The 26731-nt window shown below is 37.0% G+C and overlaps 1 protein-coding gene and 2 pseudogenes across 1 annotated transcript; all 3 read right to left on the bottom strand.

Moving 5' to 3' along the window:
- Nucleotides 1-299: 299 nt before the first annotated feature.
- Nucleotides 300-22330, bottom strand: LOC129731673 (dnaJ homolog subfamily B member 12-like; annotated as a pseudogene).
- A 133-nt stretch (nucleotides 22331-22463) lies between these two features.
- Nucleotides 22464-24308, bottom strand: LOC129731671 (cytochrome P450 4c3-like; annotated as a pseudogene).
- A 146-nt stretch (nucleotides 24309-24454) lies between these two features.
- Nucleotides 24455-26339, bottom strand: LOC129731672 (dnaJ homolog subfamily B member 12-like). The gene is made up of 3 exons (XM_055691850.1): nucleotides 26183-26339; nucleotides 24985-25793; nucleotides 24455-24913 (listed from the first exon to the last, which is right to left on the bottom strand). The coding sequence occupies exons 2-3, from the start codon at nucleotides 25770-25772 to the stop codon at nucleotides 24625-24627; spliced, it is 1077 nt and encodes a 358-aa protein (XP_055547825.1). The 5' UTR covers nucleotides 25773-25793; nucleotides 26183-26339; the 3' UTR covers nucleotides 24455-24624.
- Nucleotides 26340-26731: the final 392 nt, after the last annotated feature.

The following is a 26731-nucleotide window of genomic DNA, read 5'->3' as shown; positions in this document are numbered from 1 at the left end:
ACATATATATATATATATATATATATATATATATATATATATATATATATATATATATATATATATATATATATATATATATATATATATATATATATATATATATATATATATATATATATATATATATATATATATATTATATATATATATATATATATATATATATATATATATATATATATATATATATATATATATATATATATATAAATAAGGGTCAAATTTAGGCATATGTCAAGTTCGAGTTTAATTGTCATGTCCAAATCAATCAAGTACAACGTTTCAGACCCATAATAAAATTTTATTGCAACCCTCTTCGCTAAACGTTGCAAAGGATAAGCCAGTAGTTAATATATGAATATTTGTAGAATAAGTTTTCGGCATTTTGTTATCTGTCCAAACAATTGATTAGTAAACGCCTAGCTTTAACAGTGCTTCACATGAAGGCGTTTTAAGTTGTTGGGCCTCATTAACCTGGCTCAAGCTGCCGAAGCTTCTGGCCCGTGTCATCATAGCATCTCGATGTTCATTGTGACATGTACGCTTCTTATGCATGATATATTCCTTCTCGACCGAGTGCTCCTGCCAGCTTAGGGAGCTCTGATAGTCGCTGACGAAGTTATCCCTGACATAGAACGGTATCTTCAAATTCAATGTTCGGCGTTGAACAGAGTATTTTCTAAAATTGAAAAAAAAAAACAAAAAGAATATAGGTTTAATTCGAGATGACATCGGGGAAAACACTTCATGCAAACACTCACGGCGTTTGCTGCAAACTGTACAGTGGATCGGACGAGAAGAGAGTTGCCAGCATCATCAAGACTACTATGAAGCACAGTAGCAAACCGAGTATCAAACTGGGTAGACTTCTCGACTGTGTTGTAGGGCGTGCTTGGCCGCCCTCAAAAAACATATTAAACGAAGAACATCTTTCGAAGTTGTACTGGTAATAGTGATGGTTCGAGTAGAAGTGACTAGTATTTTCCTGTTTACCGTAAAAATCATACTCCTTACGCTTTCGCGCGACAGTGAGGGTGGCCACTGCGATACTCAGTGCTTTAAAAGCTTCCACTGCCCCTGGCGCTTTATTCTTGTCCGGGTGTAGCTGCAGTGCTAGCTTTTTGTAAGCTTTCTTAATGTCCGAATCCATTGCTGCTTTGGTCACGCTCAGGATTTCATAGTAATTCATACATTTCGTGATACGCTTGACTATCTCCAGCTGGTCCTGCGTGTAGTCAACGTTAAGTTTTGGTTCCTGCTGTTTGTCGGTGTCCTTGTTGAGCGTTCTGCGTCGGGCGGTGGTACCGGTACGTGTCGAACCAGCGTGCCGAACTCGCCGCAGCAGATCTTTGGCTTCCTTGGTCGGGTACAGATGTTGGGATTTCTCCAGAAACTTCTGAGCCTTCTCAACGTTGCCGGCACTGAGAGCAGCGCTTCGATTCATCTTTGTTGATCTCCATCGGCTTGAGGCGGAGCTCGCTCTCGGGCCTAAAAATAAAAGAGAAATCGTTACGAGAAAGGTGTTTCAAATGATCGGTTGTCATGAATTGTATTTAATGCCTGAAATGATTAAAAAATGAACGACAATTCAGAGTTGTATCTCCAACTTTCATACAACTTGTAAAAAAAATCGGACCTATATACGAATATATATAGATATCAGTAAAATTTGTTTTTATTCAGCCTAACGTTATATATTCAGGAAATCGTTCTTCAAAGCGGTCAAAGCTCTAGAATCTCGCTATTGTCCAATTCCTTGAGCTGTAAAAATTATCGACAGATTTCCGAAATGTAGACAAGCACTTGGCTCACCCTATCGTGAATTGCAAAACTCCCCCAACGCAAAATTTGCCAGTGCTAGGGTTGCGGCAGCTGCTCCAGGATGGTGTGGCAGCTGTTGGAGTAGTGGAAGCTGCTGGTGTTGCGGGGCCCTTTTTTAAAGATTGTTGGCTCTCCCGCAATATAGCAACCACTTTAATATGCCGTTGATGCTGCGCTGCTGTCAATCAATCTGCTGCTGCAGCTGCAGCATGCCCGCATTTAGCAGACGAGGCGCAGCAACCCACCGCCTGTGTCCTCACGGGTCTCAGTATCCTCCTCGCGAGCCACTGTATTGCATGTTCTCGTTCTGCATTCTATAATAATCATTAACATGCGAGCATTCCTAGCACAGACGACGTGAATATTGATATTATCTGTATCAAGGTCCAAGAAAAATTGACAGTTTCCCCGTCCCAATAGGTCAGTTTATGTTTGCTTCTATGAACTTAGACTAATACCTTAAAGGTTTTCCAAAAAGTTTGAAACAACCATTTTTCATGAACAATTTCTAAAACTGCTGTTAGAACGTAATATAAACTGATGTCTTGGAAGAAAACTTGCTGGTAAAAGCAACAGTACCGTACAGTGTATGTGAAGCCGCAGGTCCCTCGTCGTCTATAATTACAGCGATGCACTTCTATTCGTACTTTTTAGCAATACACTTCTATTTGTACTGCAGCAGTACACTTCTATTTGTACATTCCTATTCGTGTGCATTCGAGGAAAAACTGCAATGCTGCTGCTGATGATTAAAAGTTTATCTCTCGTATATGATGACCATAAATTAGTTACTCAAAAAAAATTGTACATTTTTGCAACAGTTATAAGTTATAAGTTATTTTTATTTTATTTTATCTTCGATATTACCATAGTGGCGATCGCTATTTTCGTAATATACGAACCACTTTGTTAACGTCAGTCTTAGAATTGGTGAAGAATTAGCAACACAAATGTTACCAGAAAGATTTTGATTTGTTGGAATACATGAAGACTTAAAACCAAGAAACTGACATCCCTATACCGAGTAACAGTTAACGACAATGAACTCATGTCCAGGGCTTAAAACCATGTGTGTCCGCTGTCAGTTGTCATATGAAGGTGTATGATAAGTGACGGTAAACACTATCTCGTTTATACACACGTTAAGATGTTAGCCTTCGAAACAAAGCGCGATGCCATAGGGCTGCTTAAAACTGACGCGAGCAGAGTTGTCGAAAGGATGAGACATCTATTACAAACATTGCATTATAGCGTCGTTTATTGAAATTTTGATAACTGAAAATGTTTGATTTAATTCCGAACCGGACCAGAACGGAGTTCTTTTTTACGTCGTTTTCTCAAATAACGCGATTTTTTTTACGTCGTTTTCTCAAATAACGCGGTTTGTTTACACGTTTTTCTTTTGCACGATTTTCCGTCTTCGCGTAAAAACTTTTACAGTAAGTAACAGACTATAGTAGGCTGTTGTCATTTTTACACGGTTGGCCTAAAAAAACATCTATATAAAATTCAACTCAATTGGACATGATTTAGGAGTGCCTCAAACAGCTAGCTGGCATCTCTATCTTATTTGCTTTGTTTCATCGCAGCTAACATCGCAGCGGATCCGCGATTTGCAGGCCCCATTGACAGATGCTATGTTATGCGTATGAAAAGTGGCGGTGATATGCTATTTCGTTTACACACACGCTGAGATATTAGTCCTCGAAACATGGCGGGATGCCAGCTAGCTGGCCTCAAAGCGCTCATAGTTGTGATTTTTCGACTATCGAAAATCTAACAAGAGAAAAACAAAACTTTTTTTTCGATGCCAAATGACTTAAAAATACTTAAAACGTCGATATCTAGTGTTATCTCGAAAAAATATTTTTGGTCAAAAATCGACCTTCTAGGACTTATCCGTTTTTAGGGCAACCGAGGGCTTAGTATGGAATATACTAAAACTGGCTTCTGGTCATTTGCAAAACTCTTTCCAAACCAGTTGTAAATTATTATAATATTCATTAGAAATTTTAAACTTGTTTTTCATTAGGGTCTACAAACCACCCTAACCAAAATAAAAATGTATCCAATCGGAGTATAGCGTGCTAGAAAGTATTTTTTTATTTTTCCAAATTTTTCACATTTTTAAGCTACGCCATAGTTTAAAAAGTTAATCAATTAATTTTTTTTTGTTCACAACATTTATTTGACACGGCACAATATTTTTAAACATTATTAAACATATCTTTTGTTCATTTATTTATATAATCTCTCATAATGTCCTAATAATTTTTTAAAGCGTAAATTATGTTTTTATTCAAATCTCTTTTTTTTTTTCAATTATATCTAGAGAAACATTTAAAAAGGTCCTATCTGCTTTGATCAATTTTTTGATCGATCACTTTTATTCAATCACCACAACCTATTAAACACCTTTTATGACACGTTATTTGCACAGGTTGATAGCGGAGGGATCACTCTAGTCTTCTGAACGAAAACCAAGCTTGGGAGAGTTACTAAATCTGCACCATTACCAAAATCAAGAGACGCTCCGGAAAAACTATGAAAGCAGATAGGACCTTTTGAAATGTTTAGCTAGAAATTGTGGTTGGAAAGATAAAAAATGTAATGTTTGTTTGAAAAACCAAGCGTCCATAACCAAGCAAGACAGCAATCTAATAATGACAAACCACGACAGTCTAAAATTTTGGGAATTTCCTAGAACGCCGAGAAGCTCATATCAACATGATATTAACTGTAATCAATTTTGAACATCACTAGAACTTAGCATGGCCGGTTGCCAATTGGCGTTTTCCTTAAGTATTATTGTGTAAATCTTAATTAAAAATCGTTAAACACCCGCTACTCGCTAAATCAGTTCAGCAGTTAAAAAATAATGAAAAATTATGAAATAGTTGAATTAAAAACAAATTCAGTTGACACAAAGAACCTTGACGAAAGAGTTTCCAGTTCAGTCCATTAAGGCTAAGTTTCGTGAAGCTCTAATGATCAGGAGATCATCCATTTAAAAATTCATGACATATCGTCAACTACGTGAGAGTAAAATATAGTAGATTTAATTAATTACACAGTGCAACAAAAATTGACTTTTTTTCTGCCTTGGCTTCTATATGTAATTTTTTGTGTATTTTTATGCAAAACTAAATTTCCCCGAGTTTGAACATATTTCAACTTAAGGGGCAACAATGGCGCCATTTTGAATTTTCGAGAAACCGGTGATTTTTGATGTTTTTTCGACGCCATTTTGTTTTAAGACCAAATATCAAAATTCCAAGAGTTTGTTCACATATTAGCATCTTTTTACCCATCTTTTGAAAAAAACAGATCTTAAATCGGGCAAAAACTGAGCTCAAAACGGTGATTCTACGAAACCGGTTTTGGCATAGTTTTAGTATATTTCACAAAGCAAAATAATATCGATATATATCAGTTTCTCAAAAATTCAAAATGACGCCATTGTTGCCCCTTAAGGTGAAATATGTTCAAACTCCGGGAAGTTTATTTTCGCATCAAACTTCATCAAAAATCATACATGGAACCAAGGCAAAAAAATTGTCGCTCTGTGTTATTGACATGGTGTTTATTCTGAAAAGGAACATGTTTGGCAAATTTACAACGATTTTTGCAAGTTTTCATTTCTACAAAGTGCAATGATTTTAGTAAATGCATTCTATGAAATATGCAATGAATAAATATATTTATTTTTCGCAGCTAAGTACAGGTCGGCCTTGGTTATCCGGACCAGGGCTCTACATTTTCGAAACAAAACAGTGAAACTGATATCGCGCTGTCATTTCGATTCGAACAGTTTCATTTTCACTTGATTCCTTTCGGCTACTGTCAACAAATCACTTCTTTCCCTCTTTCCCGTCTGTTGTTCATCGGATCATTTCCAATGAAACTAATGACTATTTCAATCGACGGACAGAGTGACGGAGAGAGAGACTCTTTCCTTTCCTTTAGCGTCTCAATTAAAAATAGCACCGTTTCGCGTCGTTTGATGGTAGTTTTTAAATATCGCAAGCCGTAGTTAGAACGACAATGGCATCCAATAAATACGTTACGCAAGTTCCGATCAATATTTCCTACATATACATATGCGTGAAGTACGGTATGGAAGCCTTCTGTCTCCGTCAGCGCTCATTGTCATGATATGATGATTGCACAGTGCAACAAAAATTGACTTTTTTCTCTTTCCTTATATATAGAAGCCAAATATATAATTTTTTTTTGTGTATTTTAATGCAAAACTAAATTTCCCCGAGTTTGAACATATTTCAACTTAAGGGGCAACAATGGCGCCATTTTGAATTTTTGAGAAACTGGAAAAATTTAATGTTTTTTCGATGCCATTTTGTTTTAAGACCAAATATCAACATTCTAAGAGTTTGTCCACATATAAGCATCGTTTTACCCATCTTTTGAAAAAAACAGATCTTAAATCGGACAAAAACTGAGCTCAAAACGGTGATTCTACGAAACCGGTTTAGCATAGTTTCAGTGTATTTCACAAAGCAAAATAATATCGATTATTTCTAAGCATTAATGGTAATTCGCTAATATCTTAAAGTGGTAGTCAAATTATATCTTATCTTGAGTAAAAAAGTCTCAGAAATCGAATGGTAGGTGTCTAATTTACGTAAAATGTGAGCAAAATGTCGATTTTGCCTCAATTCCCCTACAATACAAAAATAGGTTTATCTGCTGTCATTTTACGTAGATCAGACACCTACCATTCGATTCCTGAGACTTTTTTACTCAAAATCAAATATAATTTGACTACCACTTTAAGATATTAGAGAATTACCATTAATGCTCAGAAATAATCGATATTATTTTGCTTTGTGAAATACACTAAAACTATGCCAAAACCGGTTTCGTAGAATCACCATTTTGAGCTCAGTTTTTGTTCAATTTAAGATCTGTTATTTTTTTTTTTTTCAAAAGATGGGTAAAACGATGCTAATATGTGGACAAACTCTTAGAATTTTGATATTTGGTCTTAAAACAAAATGGCGTCGAAAAAACATAAAAAATTTCCAATTTCTCAAAAATTCAAAATGGCGCCATTGTTGCCCCTTAAGTTGAAATATGTTCAAACTCCGGGAAATTTATTTTCGCATCAAACTTCATCAAAAAATCATACATAGAAGTCAAGGCAAAAAAAATGTTGCACTGTGTAATCAATGTTCAATTTATTTTTTGCTCTTCGAGATTTTACCCCTTTTCGCCTTAGAAATAATTTCCGATTACGCCACTGCATCATTCAAGTGAAATAAAAAAAAATATTTATTTTATGTTCGTTAATCGCAAATTTGAAATTTTTTTCTGGGATTCAATTATACAGAATGTTTTTTTTAACATTCCGGGTAATCGACCTGTATTATACAAAAAACGCATTTTAATTTGCTGTATAATCAATGTTTCAAAGAAACATCAAAAGTACATATTCAGTGGTTGAGAAACAACGTGTCACTTTCAATTTGACAAAAACAACACTTTAGGAAGTCAAGTAAAATTTCACAACAAAACTTCATTTGAAAGGTTTTAAGTCAATCAAACTGTTTCTAACATGCATAATAGACTTGCTGATTTATTTTCATTAAAATGGCGCTTGCTCGTTCCTACACTTTGGGTGGACCGGAACGGAGCCAATCGGAGCCGGATTTATAACAGACCGGAATGAGCTTGTTACGATTCTCGACCGAACTGGACCGAAATCCGGACGCAACCTTCCGTTCCAATCTCGCACATGTTGAACAATTGGGAGCGTTTTTATTGACTCGATTAACAAACCCGAAAAATAGCCAACTAAATTTGCTGCACATTCAACTTATTATTGTGGCTTGAATTTTGTTTTTTTTTTTTCAATCTTTAAGCTCCCACATTTGGCGCCCTCTAATGATTGACGAGCAGGGGACGCCTTAATCCGCCGATGTCCCCACATGTTACTTAGTTCCCGAGCCGCACAAGCTTTAATCCGGTCCTGAAGTTATCCCATCTCCGTGAAATCAATTCACCGTTTAATATGGTCGTGAAAAAATTTCACGCGAAAAGTTTGTTTTTCCTTTTGCACTCATAATAACTCAGATTTCACAGCAGATGTCACTTTGCGACGTTTTTCTCACTTACGTGAATGCTGTGATAGGGTTATTCGCTTTACTCTGTTTCCTCTGTGAAGTGACTCCCGTAATAAACACCAATGTCAGGCGTTTTATATTTTAAGGTACGCTGTCAGCTGGTGTAGACTTTGTTTCAGATTTTAAATCATTACGTTTTATATGAACGTCATTTTGTGTTTTTGCCTTTCTCCTAGAAAGGTATAGCAATCACTTGCAAGACCGAAAGTATGAAAGTGCTCCAAAGTGCCGAATGGCATATATCACTCGACTCAGCTCGACGAGCTGAGCATTTTCTGTATGTGTGTGTGTGTGTGTGTGTGTGTGTGTGTGTGTGTGTATGTGCAGATTTTTATTCTCACTCATTTTTCTCAGAGATGGCTGGACCGATTTTCATGAAATTAACTGCAAATGAAAGAGGACCCTATTGAATTTCGTTGTAATCGGATTTTTAGTTTATAGGTTATGTATCAAAATGTAAAAATCATGAAACATCATTATCTCAAAAACTACACAACCGATTAGAACAAAATTGGTTTCAAATGAACGGGCTACCTAAAATACCCTTAACTTTAAAATTTCATAAAGATTAAACTTGTGGTTTAAAAGTTATGACAAGAAACGTGTTCTGAAGACTACTTAATCTCACTCATGTTTCTCAGAGATGGCTGAACCGATTTTCATAAAATCAGTGTCAAATGGAAGGTATAGTTGCCCCATAAGACCCTATTGATTTGTTTTGCAATCAGACTATTATTTTGCCTGTTATGTTAAAAAATGTGAAATCCAGCTATGAAAAGGAACATATTCCGAAGACTACTTGAACTCACTCACTTTTCTCAGAGATGGCTGACCCGATTTCCGCAAAATTAGTGTAAATCAATAAGTCTAGCTGCCTAATAACACTCTATAGAATTTTGCTGTAATCGAACTGTAACTTCGTCTGTAATGTACCGAAATGTGAAAATCACGAAACTTCATTATCTCAGAAACTACACAACCGATTTGATCACTATTATTATTAGATGAGCGGGCTAGTTAAGGGTTAACTGATGAATCATGATTAAGCACGTGGTTTCAAAGTTTGGCTGCCCTTTACGTTCCCATTTCATTTGATTATAATCGAACCTAAGCAACCGTTATGTATTAAATTGTTAATAAAACAACGAAAGTCTATTATCTCAAAGATTACATGACTTATTTGAACATAACTAGTGTCATACGAACGAGTCATCTCTCGAACTTACAAATAACAAACTTCATAACAATTTGATATGTGGCTCAAAAGTTATGGAAAAAAAAGAAATTCAAAGACTATTTAAAACTATACCTGCTTTGATTGATATATGTGGCCTCAACATAATTTAAATGTGGTATCGTACTACTTGAACGTTCCAAATTCATTGATTCCTTGCGATGTGTTTAAAGTCTGAAAATGCACGACAAATCGGCCATAGAATATGATCAAAGTCAAATAACAAATCGTTTGAAATGATTGAGTTTATCGAAATGACAACATCCTCGACTTTTGGCTTCTGTACATCACCTTAATTCTGAATGTATTCATATGGTATTCGGTCAGATTCAGCAAATTTTCTGGCATCAATCTGACACCGGAAATACTCATATTGAGAATTCTTTAGTCATTTTGGTTGTTTTCCACAAACTAAAAGAGGCCGTCTTTAAATTCAAAATGGTGTCCAGGGTCAATGTTTGGTTTCTATGCATCATCTCGATTACGAAAATATCCATATTGAGTAAGTATTATTTGGTCATTTTCGACTATTTCCAAGAAGATGCCATTTAGCGATTCAAAATGGTGCCTGAGGTCAGTTGTTAGCTCATTGCATCATTCTGGTACCAGAGATACTCATATTGGATGGTATTTGATTATTTTAGACTGTTTTGGAAGTCGCCATCTTGGATTTAAAATGGTATTTGAAATAATTTCTGGCCTCTGAGCGTCATTCTGGTTGAAGAAACACCCATATTGGGTGTAATTCGATCTTTTTCGTCTGTTTCCCAGGAACCGGAAGTCGCCAACCTAGAATCCAAAATGAGGTCTGCGGTCGATTTGAGCTGCTGTGTATCATTCTAGATCCGGAGATACTCACAGAAACCACAATTTGCCATCCTGCAATTCATAATGGCGTCTGAAGTCAATTTGTGGCTCCAGTGCATCATTACGATTCCAAAAATACCCATATTGGGTGGTATTTGGTGGTTTGCCGCTGTTTTTCCGAAATCGGATGTCGCCATCTTAGAATTCAAAATGGTATCTGTGGTCCATTTTAGCTCCTGTGTATCATTCTTTATCCGTATATTATTATATTGGGTGGAAATCGTCCATTTTTGGCTGTTTTCCAGAAACCGGAAGTTGCCATCTTACAATCCAAAATGTTGCCTGAGGTCGATTATGGAACATATTTGTAACCACTAAAAACATTCACCTGCCAAATATGGTTTCATTTTGTTAACTAGTTCGCGAGATATGCAGAAATTTGTGCAGAAACATGTGCTTCCAGAAGAGGGAGAGGCGTCGAACCATTATGGACATATTTGTTACCCTTTAAAACATCCACATGCCAAATTCGGTTTCATTTGCTTGGTTTGTTCTTGAGCTGTGCAGAAATTTATGTTTCATTTGTATTAGACCCTTCCTTTACAGAAGAGGGAGGGGCCTCAAACTATCATAGGAACCTTTATCGGGACCAAAAACCCCTACATACAAATTTTCACGTCGATCGGTTCGGTAGTTTTCGAGCCTATATGGATCAAACAGACAGACCGAACTACATTTTTATATGTATAGATTACAACATCAATATTTTAGAACCTAAAGAGTGAATATACATTTATTGGATTGAAAGGTTCATGTAAATCTATTTTTACAAATAAAATGAATGAGAAAGGCTGGGTCTGACCGCTAGGTGGATTAATTTAGGTTTTTCTTTTAGTTCTCCGTTACCATTCACCATTACATCCTTAAATCCATTATTAAACTTGTTATCATTACATGGGATCTCCCAACTTTAACTGATTATCATTTTGTTCAAATCTAGAAGGTTTTAGTTTTCACTACTTAGTTTTAGGTTTTAGTATAATCAAGAAGTGGAGAGGAAAAACATAGTTCGTCAATATACTTGTCAACCAGGTTTGCTTCATACCGACGCGTTTGATGAAAGAAAACACAACATACAAACATACAGGGTGTTCAATAAATTCGAATACACTTTAAAAATGTGTTGAAAAAATTATAACACAAGATATTCTTTCCTGAATCATTTTTTATTGAACCAGTGTTTAACGAGAACCTCTACGACACATTAGATGGGAGCACAGCACTGTATGATGAATTTGAGACGTTTTTCAAAAAAAAAACACGCGGCACGCACCTGGTCTATCGGGATCTTGTCCCAGATCTGGGAAATGAGCTTTTCAAATTGGTCCATAGTGCTCACTTTATGTTCGCTCTTCTTGGCCAGCATTTACGATCGGGTAGCTGAGAGGCCATAAAGTCTTATCGAGAAAATCAGTCGAATTCTCCCGACACCACGTTTGGATAATATTTTGAAAGGCGCAATGATCCTTCCCGTAGTGGTCCCGAAGTGCCGGAGCCACAATCTTCTCCAGAACATCGGCCTTAAAGAACTAATGAGTCCTCTCAGCACATTGTCCATAATGTGTTGGAATGTAGATGCGGGGTCCAGCGTAGTAAAACACATATCCAGATTATCTAGCTTTGAACTTTGTGCCGAAAGCACCACGGCTTGGGATTGTTCGGAATTGTTGCTTGCCTATTTTGCGTTATTTCACGAGAGTTATAAGCTTTGAAACTCTGAATTACGAATTGTCAAATGACTTTATCTTGTCATGTTTTTTTTATCTCTAGTCATTAATTATGACTTTTAAATTTAATAGGATTTTTTTCTCCAGCGTCAACAAAAACGATAACCGCGTTATTGTTATCCTTGTTCTCACAACAGTTGTCGTGGTGTAATTAGGATCACTATCGTATTGCGAAAGAGGCAGGTAATAAATACACGCAGATTTATTATTTTGATTTTACAATATACCGTTCCGTCAAGCTGCTCGTTATTTGCGATTCAAATAATACTTCTTGCTTTTTTTCATGATTATGAACTTCCTATGCAAATATAGAAGTTTGTACATTTTATGATACTAACCAGGCACTGTTGGTTTAAACTAGGGTGGTCGGTATTACTTTTCGAAAAACCGGTATTTCGGTGTTCATAAAAATAAAAACCGGTAAAACCGGTATTTTTATTTTTTTCGGATTAATACAAACCAGAGGTGACTCGTGGTCTTTAAACCTACTTTTTCAACTACAAAATTCTTAAAATCATAGTTTGAGTTTGATTGTCCGCGAAAAAAAAACGCATGTCATTCTCTCTGTAACAACAATATCGCACGCTAGCCTGGGTGGCTAATGCGGTCTCGATCAACTAGATTAGTGGAGAGAATTCGTTATCGATATTGTTTTCGGCACATTTTGCATGTTGTAGGATAAGTACAACGATACACCGTGCCCCAGTGCTGAGTTGAGAAAATTTCCAGCTCGAAAAGCTAGAGCTAGCTAGCTGACCGATATCGCTAACCACAGAACCACGGGGACCACATTTCTTCTCTCTGTACTAGGTATTAAAAATAAAACTGAAAAATAATTAAAGATATAAGGTGTCGAACTTCTCCGGTAGTGGTTGTCTTCGGCCGGTTTTCTGCCGCAGTCTTATGCAAAAACCTGCCGAAGTAAGCCACTGCCGAAGAATAAAATTTGGATTTGAAATTTTTTTTTTGCTTAGCGTTTCAGGTTGCACACAGAACAGATATGCAACTTCGAACAAAACTCTGCAGCAAATCGGTGCCCAAGCTTTCGCATTCATTTTTTGCTGTTCCATCCTACATTGATTTTACAGTGCATCGTTCGAAAAATAGGTTTATCTGCTGTCATTTTACGTAGATCAGACACCTACCATTCGATTTCTGAGACTTTTTTACTCAAAATCAAATATAATTTGACTACCACTTTAAGATATTAGAGAATTACCATTAATGCTCAGAAATAATCGATATTATTTTGCTTTGTGAAATACACTAAAACTATGCCAAAACCGGTTTCGTAGAATCACCATTTTGAGCTCAGTTTTTGTTCAATTTAAGATCTGTTATTTTTTTTTTCAAAAGATGGGTAAAACGATGCTAATATGTGGACAAACTCTTAGAATTTTGATATTTGGTCTTAAAACAAAATGGCGTCGAAAAAACATAAAAAATTTCCAATTTCTCAAAAATTCAAAATGGCGCCATTGTTGCCCCTTAAGTTGAAATATGTTCAAACTCCGGGAAATTTATTTTCGCATCAAACTTCATCAAAAAATCATACATAGAAGTCAAGGCAAAAAAAATGTTGCACTGTGTAATCAATGTTCAATTTATTTTTTGCTCTTCGAGATTTTACCCCTTTTCGCCTTAGAAATAATTTCCGATTACGCCACTGCATCATTCAAGTGAAATAAAAAAAAAATTTATTTTATGTTCGTTAATCGCAAATTTGAAATTTTTTTCTGGGATTCAATTATACAGAATGTTTTTTTTAACATTCCGGGTAATCGACCTGTATTATACAAAAAACGCATTTTAATTTGCTGTATAATCAATGTTTCAAAGAAACATCAAAAGTACATATTCAGTGGTTGAGAAACAACGTGTCACTTTCAATTTGACAAAAACAACACTTTAGGAAGTCAAGTAAAATTTCACAACAAAACTTCATTTGAAAGGTTTTAAGTCAATCAAACTGTTTCTAACATGCATAATAGACTTGCTGATTTATTTTCGTTAAAATGGCGCTTGCTCGTTCCTACACTTTGGGTGGACCGGAACGGAGCCAATCGGAGCCGGATTTATAACAGACCGGAATGAGCTTGTTACGATTCTCGACCGAACTGGACCGAAATCCGGACGCAACCTTCCGTTCCAATCTCGCACATATTGAACAATTGGGAGCGTTTTTATTGACTCGATTAACAAACCCGAAAAATAGCCAACTAAATTTGCTGCACATTCAACTTATTATTGTGGCTTGAATTTTGTTTTTTTTTTCTTTAATCTTTGAGCTCCCACACATTTGGCGCCCTCTAATGATTGACGAGCAGGGGACGCCTTAATCCGCCGCTGTCCCCACATGTTACTTAGTTCCCGAGCCACACAAGCTTTAATCCGGTCCTGAAGTTATCCCATCTCCGTGAAATCAATTCACCGTTTAAAATGGTCGTGAAAAAATTTTACGCGAAAAGTTTGTTTTTCCTTTTGCACTCATAATAACTCAGATTTCACAGCAGATGTCACTTTGCGACGTTTTTCTCACTTACGTGAATGCTGTGATAGGGTTATTCGCTTTACTCTGTTTCCTCTGTGAAGTGACTCCCGTAATAAACACCAATGTCAGGCGTTTTATATTTTAAGGTACGCTGTCAGCTGGTGTAGACTTTGTTTCAGATTTTAAATCATTACGTTTTATATGAACGTCATTTTGTGTTTTTGCCTTTCTCCTAGAAAGGTATAGCAATCACTTGCAAGACCGAAAGTATGAAAGTGCTCCAAAGTGCCGAATGGCATATATCACTCGACTCAGCTCGACGAGCTGAGCATTTTCTGTATGTGTGTGTGTGTGTGTGTGTGTGTGTGTGTGTGTATGTGCAGATTTTTATTCTCACTCATTTTTCTCAGAGATGGCTGGACCGATTTTCATGAAATTAATTGCAAATGAAAGGTCTCGATGTCCCATAAGACCCTATTGAATTTCATTGTAATCGGATTTTTAGTTTAAAGGTTATGTATCAAAATGTAAAAATCATGAAACATCATTATCTCGAAAACTACACAACCGATTAGAACAAAATTGGTTTCAAATGAACGGGCTACCTAAAGCACCCTTAACTTTTAAATTTCATAAAGATTAAACTTGTGGTTTAAAAGTTATAACAAGAAACGTGTTTTGAAGACTACTTAATCTCACTCATGTTTCTCAGAGATGGCTGAACCGATTTTCATAAAATCAGTGTCAAATGGAAGGTCTAATTGCCTCATAAGACCCTATTGATTTGTTTTGCAATCGGACTATTACTTTGCCTGTTATGTTTAAAAATGTGAAATCCAGCTATGCAAAGAAACATATTCCGAAGACTACTTGGACTCACTCACTTTTCTCAGAGATGGCTGACCCGATTTCCGCAAAATTAGTGTAAATCAATAAGTCTGGCTGCCTAATAACACTCTATAGAATTTTGCTGTAATCGAACAGTAACTTCGTCTGTAATGTACCGAAATGTGAAAATTACGAAACTTCATTATCTCAGAAACTACACAACCGATTTGATCACTATTATTATTAGATAAGCGGGCTAGTTAAGGGTTAACTGATGAATCATGATTAAGCACGTGGTTTCAAAGTTTGGCTGCCCTTTACGTTCCCATTTCATTTGATTATAATCGAACCTAAGCAACCGTTATGTATTAAATTGTTAATATAACAACGAAAGTCTATTATCTCAAAGATTACATGACTTATTTGAACATAACTAGTGTCATACGAACGAGTCATCTCTCGAACTTAAAAATAACATACTTTATAACAATTTGATATGTGGCTCAAAAGTTATGGAAAAAAAAGAAATTCAAAGACTATTTAAAACTATACCTGCTTTGATTGATATATGTGGCCTCAACATAATTTAAATGTGGTATCGTACTACTTGAACGTTCCAAATTCATTGATTCCTTGCGATGTGTTTAAAGTCTGAAAATGCACGACGAATCGGCCATAGAATATGATCAAAGTCAAATAACAAATCGTTTCAAATGATTGGTTTTATCGAAATGACAACATCCTCGACTTTTGGCTTCTGTACATCACCTTAATTATGAATGTATTCATATGGTATTCGGTCATATTCAGCAAATTTTCTGGCATCAATCTGACACCGGAAATACTTTAGTTATTTTGGTTGTTTTCCACAAACTAAAAGAGGCCGTCTTTCAATTCAAAATGGTGTCCAGGGTCAATGTTTGGTTTCTATGCATCATCTCGATTACGAAAATATCCATATTGAGTATTATTTGGTCATTTTCGACTATTTCCAAGAAGATGCCATTTAGCGATTCAAAATGGCGCCTGAGGTCAATTGTTGGCTCATTGCATCATTCTGGTACCAGAGATACTCATATTGGATGGTATTTGATTATTTTAGACTGTTTTGGAAGTCGCCATCTTGGATTTAAAATGGTATTTGAAATAATTTCTGGCCTCTGAGCGTCATTCTGGTTGAAGAAACACCCATATTGGGTGTAATTCGATCATTTTCGTCTGTTTCCCAGGAACCGGAAGTCGCCAACCTAGAATCCAAAATGAGGTCTGCGGTCGATTTGAGCTGCTGTGTATCATTCTAGATCCGGAGATACTCACAGAAACCACAATTTGCCATCCTGCAATTCATAATGGTGTCTGAAGTCAATTTGTGGCTCCAGTGCATCATTACGATTCCGAAAATACCCATATTGGGTGGTATTTGGTGGTTTGCCGCTGTTTTTCCGAAATCGGATGTCGCCATCTTAGAATTCAAAATGGTATCTGTGGTCCATTTTAGCTCCTGTGTATCATTCTTTATCCGTATATTATTATATTGGGTGGAAATCGTCCATTTTTGGCTGTTTTCCAGACACCGGAAGTTGCCATCTTACAATCCAAAATGTTGCCTGAGGTCGATTATGGAAAATATTTGTAACCACTAAAAACATTCACCTGCCAAATATGGTTTCATTTTGTTAACTAGTTCGCGAGATATGCAGAAACTTGTGCAGAAACATGTGCTTCCAGAAGAGGGAGAGGCGTCGAACCATTATGGACATATTTGTTACCCTTTAAAACATCCACATGCCAAATTCGGTTTCATTTGCTTGGTTTGTTCTTGAGTTGTGCAGAAATTTATGTTTCATTTGTATTAGACCCTTCCTTTACAGAAGAGGGAGGGGCCTCAAACTATCATAGGAACCTTTATCGGGACCAAAAACCCCTACATACAAATTTTCACGTCGATCGGTTCGGTAGTTTTCGAGCCTATATGGATCAAACAGACAGACCGAACTACATTTTTATATGTATAGATTACAACATCAATATTTTAGAACCTAAAGAGTGAATATACATTTATTGGATTGAAAGGTTCATGTAAATCTATTTTTACAAATAAAATGAATGAGAAAGGCTGGGTCTGACCGCTAGGTGGATTAATTTAGGTTTTTCTTTTAGTTCTCCGTTACCATTCACTATTACATCCTTAAATCCATTATTAAACTTGTTATCATTATATGGGATCTCCCAACTTTAACTGATTATCATTTTGTTCAAATCTAGAAGGTTTTAGTTTTCACTACTTAGTTTTAGGTTTTAGTATAATCAAGAAGTGGAGAGGAAAAACATAGTTCGTCAATATACTTGTCAACCAGGTTTGCTTCATACCGACGCGTTTGATGAAAGAAAACACAACATACAAACATACAGGGTGTTCAATAAATTCGAATACACTTTAAAATGTGTTGAAAAAATTATAACACAAGATATTCTTTCCTGAATCATTTTTTATTGAACCAGTGTTTAACGAGAACCTCTACGACACATTAGATGGGAGCACAGCACTGTATGATGAATTTGAGACGTTTTTCAAAAAAAAAACACGCGGCACGCACCTGGTCTATCGGGATCTTGTCCCAGATCTGGGAAATGAGCTTTTCAAATTGGTCCATAGTGCTCACTTTATGTTCGCTCTTCTTGGCCAGCATTTACGATCGGGTAGCTGAGAGGCCATAAAGTCTTATCGAGAAAATCAGTCGAATTCTCCCGACACCACGTTTGGATAATATTTTGAAAGGCGCAATGATCCTTCCCGTAGTGGTCCCGAAGTGCCGGAGCCACAATCTCCTCCAGAACATCGGCCTTAAAGAACTAATGAGTCCTCTCAGCACATTGTCCATAATGTGTTGGAATGTAGATGCGGGGTCCAGCGTAGTAAAACACACATCCAGATTATCTAGCTTTGAACTTTGTGCCGAAAGCACCACGGCTTGGGATTGTTCGGAATTGTTGCTTGTCTATTTTGCGTTATTTCACGAGAGTTATAAGCTTTGAAACTCTGAATTACAAATTGTCAAATGACTTCATCTTGTCATGTTTTTTTATCTCTAGTCATTAATTATGACTTTTAAATTTAATAGGATTTTTTTCTCCTGCGTCAACAAAAACGATAACCGCGTTATTGTTATCCTTGTTCTCACAACAGTTGTTGTGGTGTAATTAGGATCACTATCGTATTGCGAAAGAGGCAGGTAATAAACACACGCAGATTTATTATTTTGATTTTACAATATACCGTTCCGTCAAGCTGCTCGTTTTTTGCGATTCAAATAATACTTCTTGCTTTTTTTTTTCATGATTATGAACTTCCTATGCAAATATAGAAGTTTGTACATTTTATGATACTAACCAGGCACTGTTGGTTTAAACTAGGGTGGTCGGTATTACTTTTCGAAAAACCGGTATTTCGGTGTTCATAAAAATAAAAACCGGTAAAACCGGTATTTTTATTTTTTTCGGATTAATACAAACCAGAGGTGACTCGTGGTCTTTAAACCTACTTTTTCAACTACAAAATTCTTAAAATCATAGTTTGGGGAAGTAATGATGATTGTCCGCGAAGAAAAAACGCATGTCATTCTCTCTGTAACAACAATATCGCACGCTAGCCTGGGTGGCTAATGCGGTCTCGATCAACTAGATTAGTGGAGAGAATTCGTTATCGATATTGTTTTCGGCACATTTTGCATGTTGTAGGATAAGTACAACGATACACCGTGCCCCAGTGCTGAGTTGAGAAAATTTCCAGCTCGAAAAGCTAGAGCTAGCTAGCTGACCGATATCGCTAACCACAGAACCACGGGGACCACATTTCTTCTCTCTGTACTAGGTATTTAAAATAAAACTGAAAAATAATTAAAGATATAAGGTGTCGAATTTCTCCGGTAGTGGTTGTCTTCGGCCGGTTTTCTGCCGCAGTCTTATGCAAAAACCTGCCGAAGTAAGCCACTGCCGGAGAATAAAATTTGGATTTGAAATTTATTTTTTGCTTAGCGTTTCAGGTTGCACACAGAACAGATAGGCAACTTCGAACAAAACTCTGCAGCAAATCGGTGCCCAAGCTTTCGCATTCATTTTTTGCTGTTCCATCCTACATTGATTTTACAGTGCATCGTTCGAACAGTTCGCTCCAATAGTTTGAACATGCACCAAAAAATTATTATTTCTTGTTTCAATGACCAGGCAAAAAGGTGATCTTGAATAGTTGAATCTATCAAAATCAAGTTAAGACAGGACCGCATTCAAGAGATTAAAGCGGAAATTCAGTAATAATTCACAATCAACGTCAATAGGACAAATTAAACTAAAAACATTTCAACCATTCAAACACTGTTTAATCAATTTTTTTGTATTGTACACCTCGCGACTGTTGAAACTATTTTAACCTGTTAGTTGATTTACTTGAATATTTTCGTTGGACTTAGAAACTAAATTTCTCGACCAACGACAATATTTTTTCTCGTACCGTTTTTTATACCTAACATTGCTAGAAATGCATATCAGACTCGCTATACACAGCACTGCTTACGACATTAGGTACAATGTAAAAAAATGATTGTCGTTAGTCAAGATATCCAGTTTTCAACTTGGGCAACAATGAAATTCATTAAAAATATATCTATAGAAAAACCGTTGCACGTATGCGGATGGTACTGTACGATTATCATGAAAAGGCACCCTTGCTATACCAGTACCATGGAGAACAAAGGATTCCCTCGGCGAAAAAGCGGCGAGAGCTCATACAGTCCTTTTGTTGAATGAATGGAATATAAGCGTAATAAAATTTCGAGTGTAAAATGCGTTCTCTCCACCGCTAGATGTCGATACTGAAAATAAAGAGATTTTGTCTCATTTTTGGTTCTTCAGTTGAACAGATGTGGGTTGCATCTATGTATGGACGTGTCGCTGCATGATTATGTTTTTGCATTTATGAGTACCTATGCTTCATTACGATCCAGATTTTTTTGTAAGATTAGGACCTCTGCGACCATTGTTTTGATCTCTTGTGGTATACGATCCAGATACAACACTGGATAACTGGATATGATTGCGAAGAACATAATTTCGAAACTAATGTTATAACAAAAAACACGCAGATTTTTACTTAATTTTTTTTCACATCGCAAAACTTAGTTTCAAATTAGTGAATACCTTTTTTTATTCCTATATTAAGGTGGCTTTCAGCCACAGGCTGGTTCGCCACCATGAATAACTTTAAAATTCGTAGAAAAACAATATTTGAAACTGTTGAGAAGAGTATATGAATGAAGTAAAAAAAAAAAAGAAATTACGATCAGACCAGAATTACTTTTTACGAATCCGAATGAATAGAAGACACATACTTCTTTATTCTGTTCGATGCTTTTTGAACAGTTCGTTCAAATTATTTATTATTCTAATTATTTTATTAACTTTAGCTCCTGATGGAGAAACGAAAAATGTGGCATATGAACAAGTTTGTAACTGAAATAGAAATAAATGTTTGAAATGAGAGGTTGGTAAAACATATATAAAAATATAGAAAATTATGGAAAAAGCAGAAACTTTTACACGAGTGAGGCCGGGTACATTCAGCTAGTTGCTAATAAAAGACCGCTGCGGTACGGGCGACGAAGGTTTGAACTATTCAAATTTCACTTTTTCAAGGAGCAGTATTTTTAGGATGAAATTCTTTATTGGTTGATTATTTCATCCTGTAAACACTTTATATCAGCAAAAAATGAATTCCATATCCAAATTGATATTTATTTATATTTTTTTTTTATTTTCATAATTTGTAGTTAAACTGGCAGGTTCAAAACCCACGCGTTGCCACTGTGAGTATAAGAGTGTGAAAAGATTAGCTGTTCTACTTAAAAAAAATGTTTTGCTTTATTGATATGAAGTTTTTTGACATATTATCGATACAAACACATCGTCTGAATCCGAGCAGAACAAACAAAAAGATAACAAAAATTGATAAATAGTTAAGGGTAAACTATTATTTAATGTTGCTTTTGTATAAATGTATTAATTATACATATACATCGTCATGTGATTTGTAAAGCCTGCCTAAGTGAGTAGCATTCAGTAGCCTAACAATGATTTATGAATATTGTGACAAGTTTTTTTTTCAATTTAAAGAAAAATACCGAAAATACCGGTTTTTTCGCCTCTCTAATACCGGTATTTCGGTATTGAAAAAAATATCGGTTTTACCGGTTTTTGTTTTACCGGTAAACCACCCTAGTTTAAACCGATTTCAAATCATTTTATATTACACACATTTGTGGGTGGCCCCAACAACCTCCTTTTGCTACGTTGGTGTAAATCTGATCCACATCGTGTAGTATAATATTTTTCATTTTATAAAGATATACCACACGTATATGTACGTTATCCCAATAGCATATCATTGTCCGTTGGCCTGAATCCGACTTAAATCAGAAAATTAAACAACTTGGTAATTGCTTTATAATGTCGAAAATCTGACTTATTTCCCTCGAACATTTTTAAACTCCATTATGCCGTTGCCCTTAGCCTTGCAACTGAGCGATTTGGATGTCCGTAATTATTATTGTCCACACGCTTTTTACCTCTGAATTCACTATTTCAATAATTAAAATATCTTTGAGTTTGCTCACCTTATACAGTGGATAGATTCATTTGCTTCCTCCGTGAGCTTTCCCTCTTAACACTTCTATATTTACTCGCAAAAGCACTTTCTGGCAAAGAAAAGGTCACTGACGCCAAGAGCAAGCCCAAGTCGACTGCACCAGTTGAAAGAATGAGAATATTCCTGGGTGAAAGAAACAACATAGGAGACTGCACAACTAATAATGATCTATTTACTGATTTCTTACTCTGTATTTGAGATGGCCCTATCGTTAAACCTACCCTAATCTCCATACTATCAACATAGCCCATGTTGACCCACACTGTTTCCTGTGAAGGTTTGTGCTCGTTCCTGTTTGTTTTTCTTGCTGGTCTCCATCTGGTACCTACTTCAAACAAACAGTTAAGTAAGCGCATCGCAGAGAAATCCTATGTCATGAACGCTCGAAGCACGGTTCCGCTAACGTGGCACATCCGTCGTATTGATTTCCAACAGGTTACCAAGAACTAGCAGTGGCCTCGGTTCACTGAAATGGGCCGCAGTCTTTCTCAATGCTGGCACATATATTGAATCACAAGATATATCACCGTTCCTATTATTTTCTAATTTTTTACAGTGGTTGCCCCAAACACTACGAAAAACACTGTAGACTGAAAGTTTGAATACAAACTCGGCACGGTAAGGGGGGACCACCAGTAAATTGAGTGAATCATAAATATTAAAAACAATTTATTTTTGCGTCTTATCACCTTTCGATTGCCGTCAAAATAGAATAAACTGCGCTAATGATCGTTATCAGCAGGGCTTTTACTAGTTTTCTTCCTATCATGATTGCGGCTACCGACACTAATAGTTCAATGTTAAAGAGTTAGATATCGGTTCGTCGTCTCTCAATACGAATGCAATAGTTTTCTATAGGCCGCAACGATAAGTCGCCTTCCACGGCAATCGAATGCAGAGACGCTCCAGGTAAAATTTTATACGACGCGATCAGTTTGACTATACTAACTTTTAGGTCCAGAAGAGCATATCTGATCCCTGGACAATTTCGGAAACCAGTGCTGAAGGGCATGTAATCGTACGGTCCTATTGCAGCACCCTTCTCTTCGGAAAACCTCTCCGGATTGAAACGTTCCGGCTCAGGAAAGACCTCCGGATTACGGTGTAAATTGTAGATCGACACAATCGCGTATGTTCCACGCGGCACCATGGCGCCATCTGTCAGTGATATTTTTTTAAATAATCCATTCCCTAAATAACTCTTTGCAAAACACAATTCTCACCAATTACCATATCTTCTAGTAAGGTCCGTCCAATTGTTGGAATTGGAGTATAGAGTCTCAACGTTTCCTTCAATACCATGTCTAGATAAGTCATCTGCTTTAATCATGCTTGAGTTAGAGTACAATTTACAGCGTTATCGCCCAGCACACGTGCAATCTCTTCGTATAAACGCTGCTGGACTTCCTGATGGAGTGCAATTGAAAGCAACGTAAAATACAACCCAATGGAAGTGGATTTCCATGCAGCAGTCAAAAACTCAAGCACTTCACTGACTACATCACAATCATTAAGGGAAGTTTCCTGCAGTAACAAATCCAAAAAGTTCAGTCGCTTCTTGCCGTACATGTCGTTACCATAATCGTCATTACTGCCGGTAAAATTATTCGAAAGCGGATGCTGTTGCAACTGGTGCTTTGATTGAATCACTGTACGTGTAAAACCCTCGATTATATCGCGCTGTTTCCTCAATCGCCAGTATGCAGGATGCAGATAACAGAGCGGCCAAGACCTACAAGCACTCAATGACCACTGCAGCAAATCTCGGAAGCAGTCCCGTACAGCGGCGACGTATTCACTGTTTGGATTGTTCAGTGCGTCGACTGTCACGCCCATTGATGTTTCTGCAACGAAATTTGAGGAAAACACTATAATTCGTCTGATCTCTCAATAAAATTCACTTACCGCAGATGTTATCCAACATATTCAGTGATACATAATGGAATATGTCGAACTCCTTTCCGTCAAGATGCACGCCTAACTTCATCAGCAATTTATCAGATTCTCGATTGGAAACCTTCAAAAAGTGTTCCATCATTTTAAAATCGAATGTCGGCGCTAAAATTCGCCTTCGCTGATCATACAGATCCCCGTAAGACGTCGCCAGTGACGTACCGACTAGGTGTTCCAAATTATCATAGATGTAATGTTTTTTAGTCATTCTACACAGCAAAATCTTCTTAACATCTGCTGGCCTCGACAGTAGTAGATGAACCTCACCGAGTGGTCCATGCAACAGCACAGTCGGTCCAAACTCTCGGAATAAACTGCAGGTGACGGCAAGAAAGTCACTAGTTTTTGTTTCAGCAAATTGCAGTGTGTTTCCGAAAATTGGTAACGGCTTGGGACCCGGAATACGCGCGATCACTTCTAGGTACTTTGCCTGATGCTTCCGATAGTAATGCAGGAGCAATACGGCAAGGCCGGAAATTAGCACTAATAAAATAAAACCCATTGCAATTTGGGTGGAGAATCGAATGAGACTAAAGAGAATGGAACTTGAGCGCTAACATCTGACGACCGGAATGCAAGTTTACGCATTTGTCACGTTCTGGTTCAATTGTCACGTACGAAGCAATCTCAACTTGCAAATGTTTAAAACTACACACGATGTTTTGAAGCAAATCGAACTTAACCCATAAGTTACATTTAAATTTAAAACAGGTTTTATTTCTGCTAACAATCTGAGATACAAACAGAACCAACTTTCATCGTTAAAGTTGCAAAAGAATACCCAGTAGTACGAATATTTTAAGGAAATGTACCGTTTTCGGCGTTATGTGACCTGTCCTTTGGCTATCCAGCCAAACCATCTAATAGTTAACCCTTCCAACGCCTAGCTTGTGCAGCGCATCACACGAAGGCATCTTGAGCTGCTGGGCCTGATTGAGTTGAGTCCTGCTTCCGAAGCTCTTGGCCCGAGCCATCATGGCGTCCCGATAGTTGCGTTCGTTGTGGCAAGTACGCTTCATATACATGATATATTCCTCCTCGACCGAGTGCTCTAACCGACTGAGGGAGCCCTGGTACTCACTTACGAAGTTATCCTTGACATAGTACGGAATCTTCAAATTCAATGTCCGACGTTCCACAGAGTATTTTCTAGAACGTAAAAAGGAAAGTAAACTTAATTAGAAATGCCTTCGAAGACAACACTTCACGCAACCACTCACGGCGTTTGCTGCAAACTGTACAGTGGATCGGATGCGAAGAAAGTTGACAGCATCGAGACTACTATGAAGCACAGTACCAAACCAAATATCAAGCTGGGCGGACTTCCCGACTGCGTCTCGTTCGATTGCCATCGTGTTCGAGTGCGAGCCTGAGCGCCCCCAAAGAACATATTGAACAAATCGTTTGGGTTAATTTCCGACTCGAAGCCTCTTCCAAAGTTATACTCGTAATGGTGATTGTGGCCCGCGTGATGGTTAGCATGGTAGTGACTAGTATTTTCTTGATTGCCGTACAAATCATACTCTTTACGCTTTCGCGCGTCAGTGAGGGTGGCCACTGCATTACCCAATGCTTTGAAAGCTTCCACTGCCCCAGGAGCTTTATTCTTGTCTGGGTGTAGCTGCAGCGCTAGCTTTTTGTAAGCTTTCTTAATGTCCGAATCCGTGGCTTCTTTGGTTACTCCCAGGACTTCATAGTAATCTTTACATTTCTTGAGACGCCTGACAACCTCCAGCTGGTCCTGCGTGTAATCGACGTTAAGTTTCGGTTCCTGCGGTTTTTCGGTGTCCTTGTTGAGCGTTCTGCGTCGGGTGGTGGTCGATTCCTCAGTACCGGTACGGGTCGAACCAGCGTTCCGAACTCGCCGCAGCAGATCTTCGGCTTCCTTGGTTGGGTACAGCTTTTGAGATTTCTCCAAAAACTTCAGAGCCTTCTCTACGTTGCCTGCACTGAAGGCGGCAAGCGCAATCTCAACGCAGCGCTTCGATTCATCTTTGTTGACCTCCATCGGTTCCGCTCTCGACAGGGACTAAAATTGAAAGAAAAATCCATTAGCCCTTCGGGATTTATTGCAACTTAAAATTTGGTTTCATTTTTAACAAAAATTCTGGTACGCAGTGTAATTTTACGTCGTAAATAAAAGACGATGTAAAAAGCAAAATGTTTTGTCGAAAATTTCTTATAGTCATACAAATGTATATTTTGTTACTTTTGAAAACACACTAATCGATGAGCGTGCACCAGAAACCATATTACGATACGTAATATATTCCCCATAGGTGTATGAAATAAATGTTTATCAGGTGTATGACAAATTAGTCAAACCACTACTCTATGAAAAATCGATTTTATCACTTAGCTAACATAAGACTAATTGAGCTAATGAACGTTTCAACAATAAGCCACAACCAATCATACCTCAAAAGCAGATCACAGTTTACAGCAAACACTAAAAAATGGCATTCGAATTGAGCCTTTTTTTTCCAAAACAGTAAAATTTTCTCGACTAGAGAAAAAATAACAATTCCACCTCACGACTTTACTGATTAAAAGGCAGCCCAGCTGTCAATGTCGCTAATGATGTTTTCTACTGCTATCTCACGAACACCAGTGCAAATTGTTCCAGACAGCAGCTTACACATTCCATGCAAGGTTCCAAAACCGTGAGCCGTATTTCGTAAAATGTTGCATACCACTTCCAGAAAAGCTAGCATCACACATAGCATAGTAAGCATAATTTCAATTTAACTTTTTCCGGTTTAAATCAGATTTAGCACACGTATTAGGTACATATTTCCAAAGCGTTCCATTTGAACATTAATTTAAAGCATTGCAGCTCAGAAACCAAGATATTCTACAGCCGTTGAAATGAAATCCAAAATTTGACTTTTCACCCATTACCTAATAAACATGAGCAGTTTCACAAAAAATGTCCCAGTTTTAATATTTTTTTCAATTGTCATTTCT

Source organism: Wyeomyia smithii, chromosome 3 (assembly GCF_029784165.1).
Source record: "Wyeomyia smithii strain HCP4-BCI-WySm-NY-G18 chromosome 3, ASM2978416v1, whole genome shotgun sequence".
NCBI classification, from domain to species: Eukaryota; Metazoa; Arthropoda; class Insecta; order Diptera; family Culicidae; genus Wyeomyia; species Wyeomyia smithii.
This window is presented reverse-complemented; position numbering and strand designations above follow the sequence as displayed.

Excerpts from the sequence above, each read along its gene's own strand:
- LOC129731672 (XM_055691850.1), bottom strand. The coding sequence starts at position 25,772 with ATGGAGGTCAACAAAGATGAATCGAAGCGCTGCGTTGAGATTGCGCTT. Across the intron at positions 24,914-24,984 it reads TACAGTTTGCAGCAAACGCC|AAAATACTCTGTGGAACGTC; the intron begins GTGAGTGGTTGC and ends TTTACGTTCTAG.